We start from the raw sequence: 25,386 nt of genomic DNA, 5'->3' as shown, positions 1-25,386 counted from the left end.
TACAGCGTAGCATATCGTTCACAGCAGTATACAGTATATTCAACGAATTACTTCTGTTGTACTGGTTGGGCTGAGGATCAATCTAGAGGTTGTACGATCCGTAAGTTTAGGGTTTTTTTCTAAATAATTTGATATAACGACACCGTATTAACTTCCCATTAGTAATGGTAGGTGAGGCAAATTTGACGTGTAAGCAAAAATGTTTTAAATAAACCATGACTGTCTCGCGAGTACAAGTGAAATCTGAGAGAATGATGTTAGTAGCATGCTTGCTTTTTCACAAGAGAAGGGATTGAAAGAAAATTATTAGGTTGTCTCATCAGTATCATTCCCGGCCCGGCCGCAATGCACCCGGCCCGGCCGCAATGCACCCCGACCCGATAGATGCGACTGCTTTTTGTTCTTAATCTTACTACTGATAAAATCAATTATACATAATATTTACAATGGTCAACTGTTATTCTTTTTAGCAACATGTTCACCGAGTTGCGGCGCTGGCGGAAGATGCGTTTCTCCAAACAAATGTTCTTGCTCCGCTGGTTTTCAAGGACGAAAGTGTGACAGTAAGTTTTTACGTAAAATATATCACTTGATTACAACACGAAGTCGGTAGCTTTACTACTTTATCGTGGCGCCGAGAAATGAACAATATCGTTAGTTTTACGTTGAATGTAGGCCTAAATTTGTTTATATCACGCACTCCTCATTAACGATTAAAACAACCATACTTTTTCAGACATAAACGAATGTTTAGTCAACAATGGTGGTTGTTCCGATAAGTGTGTGGACACTAGAGGAAGTTACTATTGTCAATGTTTTACAGGATACGTAGAGACATCGGACGGAAACTGTGAAGGTATAGATTAAACAGCTAATATTGTTATCATTATCACGTCACCTGGTTTGAGCAAACATTTATTATACAGTATTATAACATTAATTACATCTCGTTACAGCTAGCTGTAGCCCACCATGTATTCACGGAACGTGTACATCTCCTGACCACTGCATATGTGATGGAGACTACGTCGGAGAGTCGTGTGACGATCGTAAGTAGGCTACTTCTCCATATTTATGCGGCAAAACATAATGCGAAGCAACATCATTTCTTAAGCTCGGTTCACACTAGTACGCAACGCAACGACGTAGACCAAGTGCGCTGACCAATCACACGACGCAATGGGTCATTTACACTGTCGCTTGTGATTGGTCAACTCACTTGCGTTGCGCCTATTAAGTTGCATGCAAGGAAGTGGGAACCAAGCTTTAGTGGTAGTGGGTAGCTCCGCATTATTCGCCATTTTCTTTCTTGAATTATAAACTCGGATCAAAGGTTTGCGGAGAAAGAAAATGACAGCATATATAAATAACTAGCAAGATCATCTTAACCAAGCTTAAATTCATTTAAGCTTGGTTAATTAACACTTGGACGCAGCGCAAGTGAGTTGACCAATCACAATCGCGACAGTTCGGGCGATCCATACATACATCACAAGTTGCGCCCTTGCGTTGCGTCCAGGTTGGAACCAAACTTTTATATTAAATTGATCTTTTATTAGTAAATGAATGTTGGACCAACAATGGCGGATGTGCACACATGTGTAACAACTTTCATGGCGGATTTGAATGTGAATGCTTTTCTGGATATCAACTTTCCCAACTTACCGAATGTCTACGTAAGTTCAACTTTTGTTTACTCTAAGATCTAGACACTCCAATACGAAGGGTTTAGCGTAAACTCGTTTAGGTTTATTTATTTATATTATTTATTTATTTCAAATTTATTTATTTCAAATTTATTCATTTATAGGGGTTTTGGGTCTAAACCTTTTGCTTAGGCCTACAGCTTAACCACATTTACAACTTCAAATCATTTTGTATGTACTTTGTATTTATTATTCAAAAAATATATTACTTTAATCTGAGATTGTGGATACAGTTATATAGTATACAAGGTGGTGTTGATACGTGATCAGACGGTAATTATTGACAACATACGGTCTTCTAGCACATAAACGTAACGAATGTTACTTAATGTTTCTTTTTGTTTCTCTCTTATGAAATTTCGTTTAAATAACTTTTTATTAAGATGTCAATTTGTCTCAGTTAAATGTACATAAGGACTTAGATGGAAATAAGTTACACTGAAAATGTGAAACTTTATCTAATTATCCTTGGTTCATTTTGTTCTGTTTCCATTGTTTGACACCTTCTGTTTTGTTGTACTTTTCTGGTGTTGTCTTGAATTTGATGTACTGTTTATCGTCTTTTTTATAATGTATTTATGTATGAACCAAATAAATTCAATCAATCAATCAATCAAACCGTAATACTTGTAGTGATCTGACGACTGGCCCTGATACCATTAATGTACAACAAGTATATTTTTAATTTTCTTGATGGTTTTCACAATTTCCCTTTTTTATAGCCATTTGTGAGCCTGAATGCCAGAACAACGGCCTTTGCTCGGGGTCGAACGTCTGCGATTGTCCCGATACCTATAAAGGCGATAGATGTGAAACAGGTAAACAGGTTTATTACAAGTTTACAATTTGTTGTAAAAAAAAGCAATAATTATGAATTAATAGAATGAAAACCTAAAAAGGACTCGTTTTTCCTAAAGTATAGTTGTGTTCAAATGGATCAACATATTTTATACTACTAACTTTGTCAAAGTCCCTACCCCAGGTGTCAGTGCATTCCGCTAACCGATTCCATTGTTATAACGTATTATCAACAGATGTCGATGAATGTTTAGTAAACAACGGCGGTTGTGATCATTCTTGTGAAAACCAGCCTGGAACTTTTAGATGCTCTTGTCGGGATGGGTTCATTGGAACGAATATATGCACAGGTAATAATACAACGTTCTACACATTAGTTTCTTTTGACTCCTGTGGCTAGAATTTCATCAAAACAGTACCCTTAAGTTCTGTCTACACTATCAAACTTATGTGAACAAATGTGACGTGCCCATATATGGGCATATCAATTCCATATTTAGGCAAATGACAGTTTTTTCGTCAAACTAGTTTGAAAAAAAGAAGTGAAAGTAATAACGTGGTGCGTTGTATACATACAGTCCACCATTGAGTGTCATTCCTTATCATGTATTGTTATTTTAGATATTGATGAGTGTTCTTTTGCTAACTGTCACAACTGTACAAACTCTGCTGGTAGTTTTGAGTGTCGATGCAAAACGGGATATGAAGCTCATGATTTATACAACTGTAAAGGTAGGGAATACTAAAACTAAAACTCTTACTACCACAAGTATACGATCTTGTTCCGTACAAGTATTTCTAGAATCACATGCGAAATTATTTTACAGACTACAAATGACACGGAATGCACCCAAAACGAACCGATAAAGAAGAATTTTCGTTTGGAAAAAATCCGGTACTTAAGGTGGAAATTACTAATTTAAGTTATATTATCTTCTATCAGATATCGATGAATGTGCTACTGGTACCGCCGGATGTGGCCAAAATTGTTCCAACTCAATCGGTAGCTTCAGCTGTGATTGTAAAAATGGATGGACACTTGATCCTGACAAAAAGGGATGCACAGGTACGGAAAATCAAATGTTACTATACTTATCCACAGGAAGGTCTGCCATCACCTCACCAGAATGTCAGTATTATTATCCTTTGAAGTGATGAGAACTGAGATCGAGCAAATACACACTGTTGCACATTCCAAGTAGAAAACATAACTGGGGAGATCGGACATTCAGTACTGTTGGGCCTAGGCTCTGTAACAATCTGCCTTTACATATTAGAAAATCTACATCTTTGGACAGTTTTAAGTCGCTTCTAAAAACTCACCGTCTTCTTATTTTTCTTTTTGACAGTGCTATGAGAATGAATCGTTGGAATGACCCTTTAAAATTTAACGATTGATGGTAAACTATGTTAACATTATTTTTAATTTGTCAAAACAGCAAATCCTTGTGTTGAAATCGGTGAACCGTTTGGTGGAAAACGCACATGCAGTGGATTTACAACTGATGAAACGTGTGCCTTTGAGTGTGAAAGAGGTCATATCTTATTGGGTTCTGCCAGTAGAGAATGCTTATCGGATGGTATGTGGTCTGGTCAAGTAACTCAATGTAAAGGTTTGTATTTTAATTATTAATTAATAAAATCACTGTAGGCCTTCTGTGAGGAAAATGATCTTCTTGTCGTAATCAAACTCGTTGGCTTAATTATGCGACACGTCAGTGTCACCCTGTTGGTTTTGAGTAAAAACATAACGAGCATTAGTTTTTCATTAATCAGTGGAGATTCAAAATATACAGTAACCGTTCGAAGTGATATGTATAATTGTACCATAGTACAACATATCATATGAATGTATTTATAAATGCTTACAGAGATTTTATGTCCTGAGGTATCATCACCCTCTAATGGATATATTCAGTTTCCATGTGAAAATCAAGCTGGTAGTCGCTGTCGGTTTGGCTGTGATGTCGGCTACTTCTTAGAAGAAAACATTGTCGCACAATGTCTATTGTCTGGAAAATGGAATAGCACTTTTCCTAAATGTATCGGTAAGGCACTTACTGTACTAAAATAGTTTATAGATTGGGTTATTGATAGAGTTTTTGTGTATTAATCAATGATATTAAGGAATGGTGGTAAATAAAATTGTAATCACTGCTTTCATCTAGGAAAACGTTTCTTTAGAACCACACTACTGTAAAAAGAACAGTTTGACAATTCACATAAACTAAATACATATTCTTTAATTTATGTTTTAGAAACCCAAGTGTGCTTACCATCTCCCTGTGTAAACGGTGCTTGTCGGGTAGCACAAAATGAAATAAGATACATATGTGACTGCTCTGGAACTGGTTACACTGGAGCGCAATGTGCTCAAGGTCTTGTGACAACGCCTGATTGGCCGGACGTTTTCGTAGGAGGTGTTTACAATGTGACGTTTATTGCTAAGCCAAAGCATTCCCTCGATTTAACTATTCGCACAGATCCCGACGGCGTGATTATTGACCCAGGGAAACTCTCATTTACTTCAAAATTAAATGCTTTGACAGTTTCTGTTCGTGGAGTTAAACATGGTTTTGTAAAAATATCATATGTCTTGAGAGGAAAAGAAGCGCCTAAATTTCATATACCAGACGGCGAGGACATCTTCGTGTTGCAGACCAATGTAAACAAGAGCTTCCCACTGGGATATAATCTGCCGACAGGTTGTTTTGCACTATCGGATCAGTCTACATGCGCTGGCCTAAATTATAGATCTACAGACGAATGGAAGACGAACAACATTGCTGCGGACACTAATGGCATTGTCTCACTTAAAACAGACACGTTTGAGCTGCCTCTCAGTCTTGTTGGACAAGAAATCACCAGCAGTTCGACGATGACAGTAGCACCAAATAACAAATGTCTACAAAAAGATGTACCATTTGATAATGTTCAACACTTCGTTCAGTTTAATTCATTGTATCGCAATTACACACGTGAACTTGAACATGTTTTTCCAGATTGGATAACGTTTATATCTGTTGATATAAATCCAATGAATGCTAAAACATCTACTTCAACTTTGAGTCTTCGTGGGAGTGAGGTGAAGTCATTAGAATGGTGTTCATATGCACCTGTTGACAAGGACGGTCACTACTCAGTCTTCTTGCTTTCCAAGGTAGACATGATCATTGGTGGCAGACTTGTGTCTTTACCTGTACCACCGTTCAAAGGAAAGTACTGCTTTATTGTAGGTGTTTGTGAATTGGCATCTAGAACTGTAATGATGGTATTTCCAGAAGGATCAAGAAATGTTTTAAGTTACATCAGAAATGTAAATCTTAATGGTGATCTTGAAGTTGATGTCAATTTCCTGATGTTAAATTTAAATGCTAAGGAGAAAATTAGCATATTAGCCAATTTACAATACTCGTACTACATCAACAAACATGTTCCTGCAAGAGTTGAAGGCAGTGGAGATGCGCATATTTCTCTCGAGGATGTAACACATGTACGTATGACGTTTCATTTCTAAGACTTAATCAAGCCTAGACATAATATTAGATAGATCTTTTTAGCTCTCCCTTGTGGTGTATAATTATTACCAACAAATGAAATCGGAATGGATTTTAGATTACTAAATAAAATGTAAATTTAAATTAAATTTAAAAACAAATCATTTTGAAATGGCCTATATTTCCAAAGAAAAATGGAAATTGTTAATATATTGTTTTTTAAATTAATTTATTTGAAAACTTTGCTTATTAATATTGTATTCATTTACCAGTTATTTAGCCATCTATTTGTACAACGTTGGGAGTTGAAGCAAATTGGAAACTCCAAAATTAGCCTATACTGGAAAATGTTTGGTGAAGACGTAGAACTGAATTTCATCTCCAATCAGGGGAATAGACCGATATTAAATTGTAGCATGGGTGGTAAGTTTTTATACTGACAATTTCTCTTGTGAATTTCCTGTAGAAACAACTTCTCATTTAACTGATATATAGTAGGCATACTCTTAAACATCTTTTACCGTCTTAGGTTGTTAATCTTTTGACGACAATCTACTTTTGTGGTCTAAATGTGCCATTATGTACTCATAAATACAATTCACAACGTCATTATCATCTTAAAGCTACTTTGCTATCTGATTGTTTATAGTTGATGGATTACTATCGTCTGAACGAGGCATAAAGATGGAATCATCAACGTCATTTGGAGTTTTTGACAACACACCATTTTTTCGATTGCTTAAAACAAGCGACGAATCAGTAGTAGAGGTGTTTGTGGATTACGACTTGTCACCAAAGCTTGACATTCCATCAGATCTTAACACGATTACTGCGATTATCCGTGATCTACAAACGGTATTACTACCTCAATTAAATAGGCTACCCATACACCTTCGTACTATTGGATATGATGCCTTGTATTTGAATTTACAGTCTGCTTCCACTGCTCTGGGCATTACCCTACAAAATTATTTCACAGAATTAACTCGTCAAGATCTGAAACTGATCGCAAACTCTCTGGCTGAATTACGTATGCAGTGTAAACGGACTCTAGTTACTCTTTGGAGCGTTAATGATGAACTGATCATTGATCCAAATCTAACTGATTTGAGAACGTTTGCATTTAATGTCACCTCCAGATTAGAAAATCTCAGCAATAAAATTCTTCTTGAAGTTCAGGATGTTTTTGCAGATGAAAGTATGTCGGGATCTGGCTTCCGATTGACCTCTGAAGTATGTTTGTCGTCGCAGATGTGTTTTCCGTCGATAAAAGTAGACATTGTGAATTCAATTACAAATTGCTTAGCGCTTCAATCGATTAACCAAGCCACGCCTACGATCTGTTTAACCGGAGAGTACTCCAATATTGAAAACATCAATCAATTCATCAGTATCCCGGCTGGTTCAAATTTGAATTTAACATTTGAATCCAACAATGATCATTGGCATGGTAACATACCAGTGTACATAAAACTCCTTGGAATCGAACAAGAGACAGTGATGTACCTGACTGCGATGGAGACTCGTTTTACTTTTTCTGGTAAACTTTGGGGCTCATTTGACATGATTGGCAATGCTACTTCTAGATTGAGTTCGTTTGAATCGATGATACTATTTGTAAATGGTGAAATTTCAGCTGATGGTCCATCAACACTAGGACGAATCGTCAAGGAAAAGATTATCTCCTTTTCTAAAAAATCAGTTGATGATAGTGAACGAAGACTAAGTCAGGCTTCTAAGAAGGTCGAATTAGCAAAATCAAAATTACAAAGTGCTTTGAATGAAGAAACTGTACAGAACGCCACTGTTGATAAAGCTAAAGATAAACATGATTCTGCAGAGAAAGAAGTGAAGGTGGGAAATCTTGAAGTTGAAAAAGCACGCACACTGCTTGAAAACAAACGTGACGATACAAAGAAGTTAGAAGAACAATTAAACAGCGTATGTAAAGTAGATACATGCAATGGAGTATGTTTCCCAGGAAGTAAAATTGTCACTAAAATAGAAGATGTTTATGCATTTGTACCATACGAATGTTGCAGTGATAGAGATGTATCAAAAGTTGTTAATGAGACAACAAGCTGTTGCTGGATTTGTTATATCCCAACACCAGTCAAGTCTTTCAGCTTGAATCCAATTAAAATCGTCACTGCCGCTTTCCACATTTATACTGGTAACTATCTACTGGGAGCAAAAGATTTAGTAACTTCTGTGGAAAAGAGCAGCAGAGAATCAGTTTCAAAGGGCGAATGTTGTGAAGATTGTAAAAAGGCAGTTTCTATAACTGTTACGTTTGAGTCATGCAGTACCTGTGTCAATTACGAGGTTATTGGTCAAATAGAGAAGATAGAAACAGAAGCAATTCCATGCAATGTACAACTTCCTGATGCTAATTGCGTACGACAAAATGAAGAATGCCGAAAAAAACGAAATCGAATATTTGATCAAATAAAGAAAATAGCTCCTGACATCGCAGTGCCAATTGAAAACGTTGACAAGGCTGTCTTACGTGCGTCAATTGCGGAAGCAGAATTAAATGTAGCATTAATCGAACTCGACGATGCATTAAACCAGCAAAAAGAAGTATCAAACAGAGTTTTGGCTTTACAGAAACATCTTGATAATGCTCAACGGGCATTGAACAAAATACGTACAGATGTTCAAGCTGCCCTAGTTATAAAACAACACCAAATTGATGGATCAATTAAAAAAAGTTTAAAAATAAAGGAAATTAAATTTAATATTGATATAGCTGGAGAAGATACTTCAGTAATACCCTTAGTATTTTACATGTCACTATCATCGACTCCTGTACAGGTTCAAATATTCATTGATGCCAATAACCTGGATTATACAATTGAAAAAGCTGCACTTTTTATTACTGAAGAATTGTTTGGTGATATAACAAGATCGATTAGAAGGAAAAGAGGAGTGGGCAGCCGAAGACTCGGACTACGTAAGAATCGTGACACAACTAATATCATTCATCAACCGCCTATTGAAATGGTTAAATATAATGTGGTAAACAATTCACTAGACCTCAATATAACCAGTGAACTTTTCCGTGATCAACGAGTCGTTCAGAACGAAAATAGGTGCAAAGAATTCAATGATATTCTTGGATTTATCGAGCATTCATTTGAAACACTGTTAGAGATCGTAGACATGACTAACATTGCTGAAATACAATCTATAAACAAAGAAGAAGAGTTCCACAGTGAATATATGTACAATCTGTCAGTATCAACGTCACCAAATGTTATTAACAATAGCTCAGCATTACTGTATTTTAACCTAACTGTGGAAGATTTAGAAGAAACTAATACAACATATTTAATTGGTGTTCAGCAAGGCGCTTTATCACAGGTTATTGATTCTGCAAAAATTAAAGCAGAAAATACGAAATCATTACTTGCGGTTGATGTGATGACTAAATGGGAAACTGTGATGGACATGTATACTCGTAACTCTAGTGGTCTGACTGACTGTGAAGGGTTCTATGATTGCTTAACAACTGAATTGATATCTTTGATACATTTGTCAGAGGATCGACATTCTTACCAGAATACTGTTGCACTTGATAGTTATGTGGCAACGTTTCTGAATAGTACTATTTCAAATATCGATGAGGCCAAGTTAGGCGGAGTGGTTGTTTTAAGTCAAGTTACCTTTCTCAAAGACAACAACGATGTGTGTTTAGAAGTGCCTGTTATTTCTCAGCATCCTAAACCAAATATCACAACAATCGAAGGAGGAAATATCACTTTGACATGTGAAGCTACTGGTAGGCCTTCCCCAACATTCAGTTGGACGTTTAATGGTCAACCACTGGATGGAAAATATTCAAACTTGCTACATCTAGAACAGGTAAACTCGTCTACTGCTGGTACTTACGCTTGTCAGGCTAGCAATGCAGTGACGTCAGTTTCATCTCTACAGTGTGACGTCAAGGTTGAGTTTGCACCATTGATTACGGAGCATCCGACAGACACAACTATTGAATATGGTAATATCGAAGGCGCTTTCTTAACTTGTCAAGCATTTGCTCAACCACTAGCAGACTACCAATGGTACTTCCAGGCTTCGTCGTCATCAGATATGGAAGCAATTCCAGGTCAGAATAGCTCGAGTATAGAGATATTAAGCCCAGAATTTAACCAAGACGGATGGTACACTTGTGGAGCCTGGAACGAACATGGACGACAGTTGTCCGATCCTGCTAGACTTCACGTTCTTGGAATATCAATGCCGGAGTTCTCTAGTCCTATCACTATTCATCTTTATCGAGCTGATTTCAATTCAACGGAAAAACATATGTCATTGGAAGGAGCTATTGCAAATGTCATTGATATCAACGAATTCGAACCTCTGAATTATCAAGAATTGGATTCAAACGGAAAAAGCTTTCTTACTCGGATCAGATTCGAAATAAAAAGTACCAATGCAACATCAATTGATATGACACAAGCAAGTCGGAATGAATCGGCATATCAGGTTAAACACAAAATCGAACGTGTTCTTGCCAAAGTTACTGAACTACAATCGTTATTGACGCCAGGTGAACAATTTGAACATCGTGGTTATATAGTTGAAGTTACGGAGTTTAAAACAAACGTGAATGGTCCAATCTGTCCCAGCACTCAATATGCGCACTCTGATGGATATATTTGTGGTAAGTCTGGATCTTTTTAAGTACGCAATCACTTTATAAACAATCTTTACGGACAAATATCAAAATTATGTAGCACCCTGTAAGATTTGTTAGACTAAACTCAGTACAGTAGTAATTTCTCATGACAATAGGAATCAAAGACTCTAAAAAACAATAATCTAAAACCTAAACATAAAATAATCAGGAGTTCCTATTGAAAGACCTTTTGGTTAAGACATCTTAGGTCTTAGTTTTCGAAACACCCAGACCACAATCCTTTCAAGAATCTATTCTAAAACATTTTATTTTTAAATATTTTTCCCCTGCAGTAAACTGTCCTCCTGGGTCGTATCGTGGAAATGATAACCTGCCAGCAGTCTGTCAGCTGTGTCCAAAAGGCTTTTATCAGCCAAAGGAAGGTCAGATGGAATGCTTGAAGTGTAATGGTTACACTAACACTGATACTGGATCAATCGTCTGTAATCGACAACCTCGTAAGTCTACCATTTGCTACAGTATGTTTACACATTGTTTTCTCAGAATTAGAATTAAATACAGTGTTTCAATCAGTTTGTCTAAATGCATAATATTTAAAGAGTACAATTACTAATATTTCTGACAGGTTGTATTTAATAGATAAATTGAAACTGAATTAAATAAATTTCAATCCAATGCAACTAACATTTTGATTGTATATTATTCCCAAAGCTTCTGGTAACATGCCTGGCAAGCCCACTGACAAACAGGTAAATTGTGTGTAATTGTTGTTCCTTTTTTTGGATTTACTTAGTGTAGATGATGTAATAATACAGATTTGGTTAAAGCATACTATTTAGTGGCATACCTCTATGATTAAGACAGTATCACAACCATGAAATACTTATGTAAAATTCATTCTTGCTGGCTTGAGATAATGTTGTGGGCCTCAAGTACTTCTTGTCCTTATGTTAAATTCATTTTTCTTTAAGGGTCAAAATGTTTGGATCTACGCAGTTGGAGGTGCTGGAGGAGGCTTTGTTTGTTTACTGTTTGTTGTCGTGTTTACCAACAGTTTAAAATAACACACTATAGATACCATGGTAAATGGACTACTTTATAATATACAAACCTAGCTATATCTTTGAAATAGTCAATATATAATACACATATTCATATAATCTTCAATAATTTTATATCTATAACCTGATTGTTGATGAATAAACTTCACACAAATAAGAACCTCAGTTCCAGTGGGGCTCTGGTTTATGGGGCTACTGTACCGTCTTCAATAAGGATGGAAGAAATGTGAAAATTAATAAAAAATAATATATAGTCCTGTCAATTGGTATAAAACCCTATCAAAAATTTAGAATGTATTATTTCGAATACCGTAGCACAGTACCCTCCCACATTATTATAGAAGAAAAGATGTATTTGACTACAAACAAATAAAATGTTTTTGAGGCAATAACACAAAAAAGCAGTAATTTTTTTCCGTTTTTGTTTTATCAAATCACTCAAGGGAAAAGAAAGAATTAAGTACAAACATTTTCTTACAGTAAATGTTAAGTACAGCTGAGTAAGTATAAAGGAATAACTTCAGTTTGACTTTGACTTGTATAATATTACCAACAGAACCTGAGTGTTTTCTTCCAATTGATTGGTTAATTCTGTATCATGTGACATTTTATCTTTCTTTTATGTTTCGAATACATGGCAGCTTTTTGTTTAAAAAAAATAGAAATTTGTGCAGACACAACATGTTCAAGAATAAACCTGATCTCAGTGGCCAAAATCGAGCAGTGGTGTATTTTTCAATAGCCTCTCATCTAACGTTTGTTACTGACGAAAGAAGCTGACTAAATTCAATAAAAGTTTACTTTATAACAGCGAACGGGAATATATTTTTATCGTTGAAAACTTGATTGTCCTTTCTTCCTCAAGTCATTTCATAATAAATACTTTGTTGTTTTTGTATACTATAATTTATAATATACAAATTGTTTTAATAATAGATACATTAAGCAGGTATGTCCTGTAGCACAAACTCTTGTAAGATTCTAAGCACATGATTAGCATCCTCTGACATTGCAGAGCAGTCAACGTTGGTGTGTTTCAAAAGAACTGCACAGTTTCCACATTTCTTTAAGAAAATAAATGCCCTATAAGAACAAAAGGAAGCAAAAAGCGGCTCAATTTGGGGATCGGGACAACAAGTATGTATAAGGTCAGCAACTTGAAAGGGTAAGTTTGAACAGATGCCTTAAAAGAACAAAAGGAAGCAAAATGGGCTCAATTTGGGGATCCGAACCACAAGTACGCCAAAATTCATAAGATCACTGTCATATAAAAACATGGATAAAATGTATATACTAAATCTATGCCTACACTATCAAACTTTACGTGACAACAAAATGTGATGTGCCCGTACGTATTGTCATATCACTACCATATTTGGGCACATCACACTTTTTTTGTCACAATAGTTTGATAGTGTAGACAGAGCTTACTGTAAGACATAAAAAATGTAACTACTGTACTGCATTTATGTTCAATAGAAACAACCAAAGAAATATTCAGACCAGAATTCTAATATTCTACAAGAAAAAGACTTGAAATTGAGTTCAGAGAAAATTAATGATTTTTTCTTACGATGTGTGGCATAGAAGAAGTTGGTTCAAAAGGTGGACATTTGTTTGGGTTAGGGAAACAATTGTTATACAGTAGATAAGAGTGTAAGGTAAATTAGCAGCCTCAGCATGTAGCAATAATAATAATAATATTTATTGGTTACTCTCCTTTAAAACGGAGGAACACTCTCGTAACAAGAGGTTCGACCCATACAAACTGTTTACAAAATAAAGTCATACAGTTATTACAATATATATATATATATCGTTTCAAATTAATTAATTAAATTTCAGTATATTACCGGGCGGTTTAGAATTAATGTTCTTTGCCTGATTTGTTTATATATATAAAAGTATCTCTTCGGAGATCCCGCCTCGTAAATAAAAATACTGACAGATGAGGGCGTATCAATTTATATATATAAACAAATCAGGCAAAGAACATTAATTCTAAACCGCCCGGTAATATACTGAAATTTAATTAATTAATTTGAAACGATAAAGATGAGGAAATCTGTGAGAATGAGAAAAAGTCGCCTCAACCGAGACTCGAACTCGGACCGCCTGCTTGATATGCAGATGTTCTAACCATTAGACCACTGGGGCTTTCATGGTATTGTTCGAACTCGATTGGATAGCGACTCTTTAACATTCTCGGCGTGGTACGGCGGAACAGCACTAGTCCTCAGTTGTACGCACGCGCAACAGAGATCAAATTGATACGCCCTCATCTTTCAGTATTTTTATTTACGAGGCGGGATCTCCGAAGAGATACTTTTATATATATAAACACAAGGGGCAAAGAACATTAATTCTAAACCGACCGGTGATATACTGAAATTTAATTAATTAATTTGAAACGATAAAGATGAGGAAATCTGTGAGAATGAGAAAAATTCGCCCCCACCGAGACTCGAACTCGGACCGCCTGCTTGATATGCAGATGTCCTAACCATTAGACCACTGGGGCTTTCATGGTATTGTTCGAACTCGATCGGATAACGACTCTTTAACATTCTCGGCGTGGTACGGCGGAACAGCACTAGTCCTCAGTTGTACGCACGCGCAACAGAGATCAAATTGATATGCCCTCATCTTTCAGTATTTTTATTCACGAGGCGGGATCTCCGAAGAGATACTTTTATATATATAAACACAAGAGGCAAAGAACATTAATTCTAAACCGCCCGGTGATAAACTGAAATTTAATTAATTAATTTGAAACGATAAAGATGAGGAAATCTGTGAGAATGAGAAAAAGTCGCCCCAACCGAGACTCGAACTCGGACCGCCTGCTTGATATGCAGATGTCCTAACCATTAGACCACTGGGGCTTTCATGGTATTGTTCGAACTCGATCGGATAACGACTCTTTAACATTCTTGGCGTGGTACGGCGGAACAGCACTAGTCCTCAGTTGTACGCACGCGCAAAAGAGATCAAATTGATACGCCCTCATCTTTCAGTATTTTTATTCACGATATACAGGTACAAAAAGTTAATAATGGTTCACAATTTCATAATATCAAGCAGCACAAATTCTACTGACTTAATAACAGCAAAAAAAGAAGAGAAAAGAACAAAAAAATCATAAATAAAGGGTAGAAATGTTTTTCAATATTTCAGTCCTATGTGACATAGCTTTAATTAAAAATGATTTACTTTTATTGTCAAAAATGGAGCAAATTGTTTTATCTTGGTACAAGTTATATATGTCGTCTAGTAATAAGTGATGCTTAAATTCTGTTGAACCATTAATAAAAATGTCCCAATAATGTTCATTAATTGTATATAAGTCACTTTTCAATTCATTAAAACAAGTATTCCTTATGGAGGATAAACTTACACAATTAAACAAGAAATGATCAATTGTTTCTATTGAATTACTTTTACAAATGAGACAATGGCCTGGGTAGGAATCTGACCATAATCGCTTTCTGCCTTCTAAATCTAAGTTATTGGTTCTTGCTTTGAATTTTAGGTAGTAACTATTGCTAGTTGTTTCCAAGTATCAAACAAACTTTTTTCAGTTCTTGAGTACGTAAGTAAGGCTGTAAGTCCAATATCCCTTGAATGTGATTTTTGTCAAATGGAATAATTAAGATATGAACACAATTTTGAGATGACAGAAGAAAAATGTACACAAAATAACCCATATCCTTACCTGTAGAGAGCATAATGGTCCGACTCTGCCTGCCTTACGAGGCGTTTTAATAAGTTCATATCTTGAATAACTCTAAGTTTATAGCTCTCAATCACTTGGCGACTGTAGGCTGGGTTGCTGTTGCATGCATCCAGTAGTGTATTCATCCATTCTTTACAAAAGTCATTTTCAACTAAAACATAATTCATGAACAGAATTGTTATAAGAATAATAAGTGATTGGTATAGTTTTGTCAGGGCACTATTGAAAAGTGATATTTGCCCTACTCTCAGACCCTAAAGTACATTTCAGAATGTTTGTGAAATAAAAAGTAGTGTTTTTGGTGACTTGAAATGCAAGATGTATGTACGCTCTGAGGAGACTATTGCATTATACATACAAATCCGCTTTCAAGCAGTCAGAAAAGCAATATGCAAGTTCTTGTAGCGCCCAATTCCAAGAAATGGTTCATTGCTCATGACGCTGTAAACTCGGATTACACTTTTCAACTACATGCTTCTCCCTAAGGGTCATGTAATGTCAGTGCAGTCACTTTAAGACGCTCTCTCATCTGAACTAGTACACCGGAGTAACCTCCTACTCGCCTCAAAAGATGTACTAGGTTCTTTAAAGTGCACACGAGCAATGTTTGTACACTGCAGGACCTATGGTTTATAGTCCTTGTTCCACTACCAATACCATGGAGCTAGTGTGCTGCAAACCATTGTCGATGTTATGGATATGGGCCGCACGACCGGTCACTCTTATTAATCATACCTGAATTGTCAAAGGTAATGGTATCTTCTTTAATGTACATCTTCACCGCTTTGTCTGCTTTGAGGTCAAAGACCTTTGAACTTGCTTCGTCAAAGTCAATAAGACTAGGCTCAGATGAGGAATCCTGATGACCGCTACCTCGGTCATTAGCTTGTAGAAGAAGGTCAGAAAGGCTACAACAATGCATAAATCTGAAAAAAAAAAATATAATTAAATTATTGAACAAAAATTTAGGCTGTGAATCTTACAAAAAGAACACATTTTAAATAACATTTTGCTTACAGACAGACAGACATTCATTTACATTTTAGTAATTTAAATGGTAATCAAACATTATTAAATTATTATGGTAATATTTTGTCAAGTTTGTAATCAAATAAAATAAAAGCATATATTTGCATAATGTAATTATATACAGCAAAGAAAATTGATATGCGTTAGTAATTTACAGGGAAAACCATATAATACAAGTGTCCCTAACGCAACAAACATTTATGTAAATAATATGCACATACCTCTTTATTTCTAACTCGGTGACTTTATCATCACATTCAATTTCTACTTTTGAATTTGAAATAGTCTAGAGAAAAAAAAAAATAATAATATTATATGTATGGATATAATTACCGAAGTGCACTGGCTGAGATTTCTGTCATGATATGACTTAATCTCTATCTACACTATCAAACTAGTTTGAAAAAAAAGTGTAATGTGCCCCAATATGGTAGTGATATGCACAAATATGGTAGTGATATGACATCATATATGGGCATTTTTTTGTCACATCAAGCTTTAGGTGCATATTGCGGATCTAGAATCAACTCAAATTTTATCGTCGAAGCACATCTAAATTTCCTTGCATACACATAATGAATTAACGTGACGTACAAATGTTGGACACACTTGTATTGTGCTTATATGGACTTGTATTGTACTTCTATGAACTTGTATTGTACTTCTATGAACTTGTATTGTACTTATATGGACTTGTATTGTACTTATATGGACTTTTATTGTACTTAAATGGACTTGTATTGTACTTATATGGACTTGTATTGTACTTATATGGACTTGTATTGTACTTATATGGACTTGTATTGTACTTATATGGACTTGTATTGTACTTATTTGGACTTGTATTGTACTTACAGTATATGGACTTGTATTGTACTTATATGGACTTGTATTGTACTTATATGGACTTGTATTGTACTTATATGGACTTGTATTGTACTTATATGGACTTGTATTGTACTTCTATGAACTTGTATTGTACTTCTATGAACTTGTATTGTTGGCCTACTTATATGGACTTGTATTGTACTTAAATGGACTTGTATTGTACTTATATGGACTTGTAGTATTGTACTTATATGGACTTGTATTGTACTTATATGGACTTGTATTGTACTTATATGGACTTGTATTGTACTTATATGGACTTGTATTGTACTTCTATGAACTTGTATTGTACTTCTATGAACTTGTATTGTTGGCCTACTTATATGGACTTGTATTGTACTTATATGGACTTGTATTGTACTTATATGGACTTGTATTGTACTTGTATGGACTTGTATTGTACTTGTATGGACTTGTATTGTACTTGTATGGACTTGTAGTACTTATATGTTTTATTTTATTTTATTTTATTCAATTTCCAGGTAACATACAAAAATCATAAACAAGGTACGGCATCATTCAACAAAACAGAACAAAAGTACTATCAGCACCTGCGGGTAACCAAAAGTGGATCAGTTCAAAAGAACTGCACTGTCGAGTGGCTTTCCCAACTAATAGTACGAAAAACGCAATAGACATAAAAACACAGTGATAGTCTAGATGAATTCGATATCAGTAATACAATTTTTTCAAATCCCTTCTAAACCCCCCAAAGTTAAACAGGACTTTGTTACGAACTTCATGCGGGATACATTCCCATATTCGAGGGAAATTAACAAACAGGGAGTATTTAAATGCATTAGTTCTAGCATACATGTGTTTAAAGGTGAGCGACTCTAGATACCGAGAATTAATTGTAAGGTATTCAAATATATCAAAATCAATTAAATTATGCAAACACTTAACTACAAAAATTATACTATGAAATTTCATTCTTTGAACCATATCTGGTAAATTTAGTATCTTAAGCCTGTCAGTGAAATCGCCTTCGACACACAATTTAGTAACCCGTCTTAATGACTTGTTAATAGCTATATTATGTTGTTTTTGATGTGGATCCCACACAGGAGCACCATATTCAATAACAGGTCGACATAGTGCATTAAAAAGTCGTAGTAAAATTTCGGTGTCATTGAAACCTACAAACCGTTTGATAAACCCAAGCATTCTCATAGATTTCATCAATACATCATTAACGTGAGCAGACCATGTTAAATCACGTGAGAAGTTAATACCAAGATATTTATGTGAATTAACAGCTTCAAGGGGATTGGATTCGATTGTATAAATAAAATGAGGGATATAATTACGTTTCCTAGTTATGTGCATAACTTTACACTTCTTTGCATTTAATTTCATTTTATTATCCTCACACCATTTGGAAATTTTACAAAGATCCTATTGTAAGGTAAGTGCATCATGACGACTGAATACAGGTTTATAAATTACTGTATCATCTGCATACTGCTTCATAACAGAAGAGGTATTTAGAGGTAGGTCATAAACAAAGAGATTAAATAGAAGCGGGCCTAACACTGATCCCTGAGGAACACCCGAGCCCACTCTATCCCAATCAGAATGCTCCTTATTAAGAACAACACGTTGGAATCTGTCACTGAGAAAGGAGTGAAGACACTTTAGGAGAGATCCACATACTCCCATGTTGTGCAGTTTCTTGATTACTAAATCATGGGGAACACGGTCAAAGGCCTTCTCCCAATCAAGGAATATTGCATCAATTACAGGAGGTTGTCTAACATCCATTGCTTGTGACCAATCATGATATAACGCTGAGGCCTGTGTAATACACGATCTACCTGGATAAAACCCGTGTTGCGTGGGACTTATAAATCCAAAAAATTGAAGATGAAAAAGAATGTTATCTGCTATAATACGTTCAAAAACCTTACCTATAATAGAACATAGCGATATGGGTCGATAATTATTAACATCGTTACGATTACCTGACTTAAAAATAGGAGTGACATTCGCGAGTTTCCAATCTTTTGGTACAAAGCCATCCGTTAAGAACTTGTATTGTACTTATATGGACTTTTATTGTACTTGTATGGACTTGTATTGTACTTATATGGACTTGTATTGTACTTATATGGACTTGTATTGTACTTATATGGACTTGTATTGTACTTACATGGACTTGTATTGTACTTATATGAACTTGTATTGTACTTATATGGACTTGTATTGTACTTATATGGACTTGTATTGTACTTACAGTATATGGGCTTGTATTGTACTTATATGGACTTGTATTGTACTTAAATGAACTTTTATTGTACTTCTATGAACTTGTATTGTTGGCCTACTTATATGGACTTGTATTGTACTTATATGGACTTGTATTGTACTTATATGGACTTGTAGTACTTGTATTGTACTTATATGGACTTGTATTGTACTTATATGGGCTTGTATTGTACTTATATGGACTTGTAGTACTTGTATGGACTTGTATTGTACTTATATGGACTTGTATTGTACTTATATGGACTTGTATTGTACTTATATGGACTTGTATTGTACTTATATGGACTTGTATTGTACTTATATGGACTTGTATTGTACTTATATAATTTTATTAACTGAAATGGACTTGTATTGTACTTAAATGAACTTGTATTGTACTTGTATTGAATTTGATTGTACTTAAGGAATTAATTGAAATAAACCCTTTTTATTTTAACACACCTCATGTAACAGTATTGAGAGTTGACTGCTTAGTTTCTTGATAGACCTGGTTATATATTGCACTGCTTGTTCATACCATTTAGACATGTAAATTTGTACCTTGTCAACCGCTTTCATCTACAAGTAAAAATACATACAGATATTAACAACTTGTAAAGTCACGCCTAACCAATGGAAATAAAATGTTTATATCATATATTTATATTTACTGTGGTATGAATTATTATGGCTCTTTAAAAAATCTGTGATGTAAAATAGACTTTTATTTTCAAACAAAGTGTATTTTAAAAGAGGGCGTCATAGAGAAGCGAGCACAACCAGAAGATTGTATTGCATACTACTGTCAATATTTACCTCACTATCTAACATTGGTAGAAGTTCTTCACTATAGGAATCCAAATCTACACGAAACGTGAACAAATTTGTTAAGGTAGTAAGTCAGGTTAGTTGAATAAACAACTTCTATTTTCATGGTGTTCAGTGAATTAAGTGGCCAAGCGGTTAAAGCAGGGGCACTGACTGTAATCTATAGTAAAAAAAGATTTAAGGCTCTCCTCTCATCCCTGTTGGTGGAACAAGTTTCTTGGATAACAACTTAAAAAAATGGTCAATTGTACAATTTGGCTTTGGTAAAGAGTATGAAATTTATTTATTTAAAACATATTTATACAGGATAAAAACATATCAGGTATACATATAGTACGTGTTTTACATATGGTCCTCAGTTTAGTATCAACGGTTCTATTCTTAAACACTACACCCATTTCACAAATTTGTATCCGGCCACTGAAACAAAATCCAATCTCAGTGTGTGCATAGCTTTCATATTATGTTCTATAAAGGATATAAATCCAAACTATCTTCAGCTGTTGCTAGGAAACAGACGACATACTCTTCAGATGGGTACATAGATGACTCACTGTCTGCTACATGTTCATCATTTAATTCTCTTAGATGATAATAATAACATTGAAGTTTCTCTTCACTATAAAGAAGAGACATAGACATGGGATTTGATTAGATAAATTATACTACAGCAACAAACAAGTACTAGATTTGAACTCGTCACTACGGACGAGTTAGGTTATCCGCAGTGCAAAAGCCACGTGCACGTCATACGTTAGAATAGTGCGCGCAAAAAAATAAAACGATTATGGCATTGAAAAATGTTAGTGCGCTCTCTATGTTGCGTCGCGTCTAAGTATATACGGTATAACACTATATACTGTATACGTACTACATACAGTGCAGAATAGGTGAAAATAAGTGACCAAAGTTATTGACGCATTTGAACATGATGACGTCATCACAATTTTTAAAATGGTGGATCATGCGAAAGGTAATTGATTGATCTAGACAATATAAAAAAATTGAGTGAAATGGAATAAGGATAAGTAGAGATGCGCTCTATTAAATTGACGAGCTATGACGAAAGAGAAAAAAATCCTATATTTTATATTCGGGTGGCCATACGATGACGTCACAATGTCTGGTTAGCCATATCAATGCATGATTCGAGAAAAACAACTCATCTACTTCCAGAATCTGAAATTTTAAATATTTTCACCTCGGAGTTTAGAATCTATGACTTTTTTAAAAAAGGCATAATTTTCACAAATTTTTTAACTTTTTCATCAAAAACGCGCGCAAATTGGTTCAATTCTACGTGCTCGTATGACGTGATTTTAAGTCGAAATTGATTGAAAATTGGTAAATGTACTAGAAAAGGCTGAAAAAACAAAAATCAAGCAAAAAAAAGATGTTTTTGCGCTACGTGCGCACGCGGGCGTAAAAAATATGCGCACGCGTGGGAATTTTTGAAATGCTCAAAATGACCTGAAACGCGTAGAAAGTTGATTAGAAATGAATTTTTCGCAACTTGAAATTTTAAACGCGCGTGCGCGCGTAACTTTATGTCAAACATGCCATTTTTAATCCATAGAAAGTTTGCCCTTGATATGACTTAAATGTTCACCAAGTGTCATTACAAAATGACTTTTGCTTTTTAGTCTATGTTAAATACGCGAAATTCATAAAATCGCGCGTAGCTTACGCTGCGCGACTCTAAAGTAAAAAAACGAGCTGTCCTGCACTTCTACACATAGAGGTAAATCTTCTGACAAAGTTATACGATGTAATGTTGATCAGAATTTGAGATACACGTGACACAAAATTTTGGGAAAGAAAGAAGAATAACATAGAAAAAAAAAAAAAAAAAAAAAAAAAAAGATCCTGACAATAACAAGAGGTTAACCGCCAAGTGCGGATAACCAATTATCATAATAAATTTATGTCAACAAAGGGTGTTATTTATAAAATGTTACTGATGTAAGTAATCAGTTTTTATTCAAAATGAAAAGGAAATTTTGATTTTGCGATGACAAGGACCAGGTGACGACCTTGGATCCTGCTATCACAGACATTCAGATTTCAACCGTTTTTGGCGGTAAAGTCATATTGAAAAAAAATTGAAATCAATTTTACAGAACTGGGCAACATCTAATACAAAAAGCATAATTTACATAGGTTCCATGTCAAATCAATCAAGTTCCTGTTATTCGCACAAAGCAATTTTCGTAAGTATGACAAACATAACACAGTAAAAATAGTTTTTCCATTTTGTCCAAAGAGATCAAATAAGCTCAAAGTGCTTTAACACTGGTTCACACCAGGAAATAAAACATTATAAAAAATGCGGATCAAGGTTTATAGACAGTTGATCATTCTCTAGAAAATTCAAATGTTGTTTCTTACTCTAGATGAAAATCTGTCACGTCTCCAATTCCACTAAACACTGTTCCCTTGGACAATCTTGTTGCAATAAATCCTCTCAACATTGTCTCTTGTTCTGCTTCTAGGTTTGTAGTTATAACAGACAGACTGTAACAAAATAGTTTCAACAGTAAGTATGTTATGTTATTTTATTTATACTGAATATGTTAGAATACTGAATAAATTTGAATAAAGCATGTAATACCTGAAATCGCTGTTAAACATGGCTTCTCTTTGTAAAAATTCAGACACCCCATTGTCATGTTCATCAGTGATTGAAGAAGTGTCATTTCCCGTGGACCTATTCAAAATAAATATATAGTCTAGGTGCTATAAAAATAGTGCTATAATATAGTCTATATAGGCATGGCATAGGTCAAATTTTTTTTTGTAACTATTTATGGGCCTATAAAAATGTGATTTATAAGATTCAATTTTTTAAATTTGTAAATATATAAGAATTTGTAATTATTAATATCATCCTTTGAATTTGAATTTTGTGCAATTTTTATTGTACTTTTAGTTTAATGAATTTTACATATATTTTATTGGTGTATAAAAATAATGTGATTATTAATATTAGTCTCTTTTTTTTAAAATTGTAAATATTTAAGAATTTGTGCATTTTTTATAGTAATTTTAAGTTTAACGAATTATACAGTAATTATTACTGTTTCATAGGCTTTAATGTGTTTTTTCTTCGTTTAACTTTGTTTATGTGAATTATCATTTTCATATGTAAGCTCTTCATTTCAACTATGAGTTGTATTTTGAGTCTTTTTATACCGATTAAATAAAAAAATAAAAATCATGGAGGTATCTAATTTTCTAAAAATCTAATTTTATACCTCCATGGCATGGGTCAATCATTATTATTTTCCATCAACATGATTGCATCTTAACATAGCGTTTATTGACACGGTGTGCCTAGTTCAAAAGGCGTACAGTCAAATTTGTTTCAATGCATTGGACACCCCCGGTTGACCATATCAATTGTGAATAGGATACGACAATAATGTCTTTGAGTTTCAGAATAAACCATATCATCATAGGCCTACTGTATCAGTCAGTATATTAACATTTTTTTTTATTTCAAAAATAAACTCCTATACTGGCTGGATCCTACTGCCGCCGGGCGAATATTATTGATGATGATGATGATGATGAAGCCTATCCCTAACTACTACTAGGCCTGGAAGATCGGATAGCCTATATCAGCCTCCCCATGTCTAGGCTAGGTCCGCAGACAGGGTCAGTCATGCAGGGGGCTGTACCTACCTAGCCTATACTCTCTAGGCCTATAGCCTAGCTATCTAGCCTACCTAGCTAGGCCCCCTCTGGCCTAGCTAGGCCTCTAAGTCTATATTCATACAATAATACATTTTATAACATTAAAACGAAACGTAATTGTACCTATTTGTATGATACGTGTACAGAGCAAAATAACGCTTCTCGGCATTTGTGCTTTCGGACATGATTTTATATTTATGATGGGGAAATTAGGCCTACACATTTGTTCATCAACGAAAAAAACACACGACACCTGTTTTTTTGTGTTGTTAATTGAATTGCATGGCCTCCTCCTCTCAGCTCCTGCTCCTCGCTCTAATTTATTTTCTTCACAAAGAGCGCCCCCATCGTTTCTAAAAGTTCCCTTCCTCTACTATCTACCACCACCCAATTTTAATCCAAAACTACTTAGTAGGCTACTAGGCCTATATTAAAATGTTTATTTTCTTCAAAATCAAAGCTCCACATCAATCGCAGTGGAGAACTTTCCTTACAACAAAGCCATGATAAATAAGAAATGTTAGGACAGTTTATATCGAGGAAATGAATCCATCCTCGCAAACAAAAAAGCAATTATACATAAAATCTATTGTATGTATAGGCCTACATTTTAGGCCTAACTTTAGTTATGCTAAATAGTAAGATATTTTATTAGAATGTATCATAACACATAAATCATTATTTATGTATTGAGATTTAAAAATAGAACGAAAAAAAAACATTTGACGACAAGGCGATAATTCTAAATTGTATAACTCAGTATAAACAATTTATCAACAGCTTTAATGATGTTATACAATATTGATACTTAAATTGCGTTAGAGCAATCAATTACTCCTGTGTTACGATGTAATTAAACTGAATTTAACAGGTCTCAAAGTGTAGTCATCAACAAGTCAATTAGCACCATTTGAGGATGGATGCACGTTCTTTTAAATCAAAGATAATCAGGTCACGTCAGTACAAACCAATTGAATAATTACTTGCCCCAAGTCTGTATTCATTGTCTTTTATTTTTTATATTTTCTTTTTACTAATATTAAGTCAAAACACCGTCTGGAACCCAGACTATTATTTAAAATGGCTAAATAGTTATTAGTATATGCCCTAATAATCACCGTTCTTACATAAGCGCATGTTCAAAGCCTTAAAGCGCTTCACAGTTACTCCGGTCGTTGGACAACACGTATGATGAGACTGCTCCCAACATGTTGTTGCAGCTTTTTTCTGGAGAACCAACCCTCCAAACTAC

The 25,386-nt window shown here is 34.7% G+C and overlaps 2 protein-coding genes across 2 annotated transcripts; one reads left to right on the top strand and one right to left on the bottom strand.

Annotated features, from left to right (window-relative positions):
- The first annotated feature begins 641 nt into the window (after nucleotides 1–641).
- On the top strand, nucleotides 642–11,760 carry LOC140063509 (uncharacterized). The gene is made up of 15 exons (XM_072109859.1): nucleotides 642–856; nucleotides 957–1,049; nucleotides 1,560–1,676; nucleotides 2,429–2,524; nucleotides 2,741–2,854; nucleotides 3,126–3,236; nucleotides 3,448–3,570; nucleotides 3,944–4,117; nucleotides 4,376–4,552; nucleotides 4,763–5,997; nucleotides 6,274–6,424; nucleotides 6,651–10,673; nucleotides 10,982–11,146; nucleotides 11,361–11,398; nucleotides 11,621–11,760. The coding sequence occupies exons 3-15, from the start codon at nucleotides 1,598–1,600 to the stop codon at nucleotides 11,711–11,713; spliced, it is 6,579 nt and encodes a 2,192-aa protein (XP_071965960.1). The 5' UTR covers nucleotides 642–856; nucleotides 957–1,049; nucleotides 1,560–1,597; the 3' UTR covers nucleotides 11,714–11,760.
- On the bottom strand, nucleotides 11,371–24,399 carry LOC140063510 (protein Njmu-R1-like). Its single transcript, XM_072109860.1, has 10 exons — nucleotides 24,258–24,399; nucleotides 23,050–23,145; nucleotides 22,827–22,952; nucleotides 20,920–21,057; nucleotides 20,427–20,484; nucleotides 20,073–20,189; nucleotides 16,697–16,761; nucleotides 16,182–16,372; nucleotides 15,426–15,597; nucleotides 11,371–12,793 (listed from the first exon to the last, which is right to left on the bottom strand). The coding sequence occupies exons 1-10, from the start codon at nucleotides 24,317–24,319 to the stop codon at nucleotides 12,652–12,654; spliced, it is 1,167 nt and encodes a 388-aa protein (XP_071965961.1). The 5' UTR covers nucleotides 24,320–24,399; the 3' UTR covers nucleotides 11,371–12,651.
- Nucleotides 24,400–25,386: the final 987 nt, after the last annotated feature.

This window comes from Antedon mediterranea, chromosome 1 (genome assembly GCF_964355755.1).
Source record: "Antedon mediterranea chromosome 1, ecAntMedi1.1, whole genome shotgun sequence".
Taxonomy (NCBI): domain Eukaryota; kingdom Metazoa; phylum Echinodermata; class Crinoidea; order Comatulida; family Antedonidae; genus Antedon; species Antedon mediterranea.
Note: the sequence above shows the minus strand (reverse complement) of the source record. Positions and strands in the feature narration are given on the sequence as shown.

Bases quoted from the DNA above. Each gene is read 5' to 3' on its own strand.
- LOC140063509 (XM_072109859.1), top strand. From the start codon at position 1,598: ATGTGTAACAACTTTCATGGCGGATTTGAATGTGAATGCTTTTCTGGA. The intron at 3,237-3,447 runs GTAGGGAATACT...ATCTTCTATCAG, and splicing joins TGATTTATACAACTGTAAAG to ATATCGATGAATGTGCTACT. The intron at 11,147-11,360 runs GTAAGTCTACCA...TTATTCCCAAAG, and splicing joins CGTCTGTAATCGACAACCTC to CTTCTGGTAACATGCCTGGC.
- LOC140063510 (XM_072109860.1), bottom strand. From the start codon at position 24,319: ATGTCCGAAAGCACAAATGCCGAGAAGCGTTATTTTGCTCTGTACACG. The intron at 21,058-22,826 runs GTAAGAAACAAC...TCTTCTTTATAG, and splicing joins GTGACAGATTTTCATCTAGA to TGAAGAGAAACTTCAATGTT. The intron at 20,190-20,426 runs GTAAATATTGAC...TTTTACTTGTAG, and splicing joins TACCAATGTTAGATAGTGAG to ATGAAAGCGGTTGACAAGGT.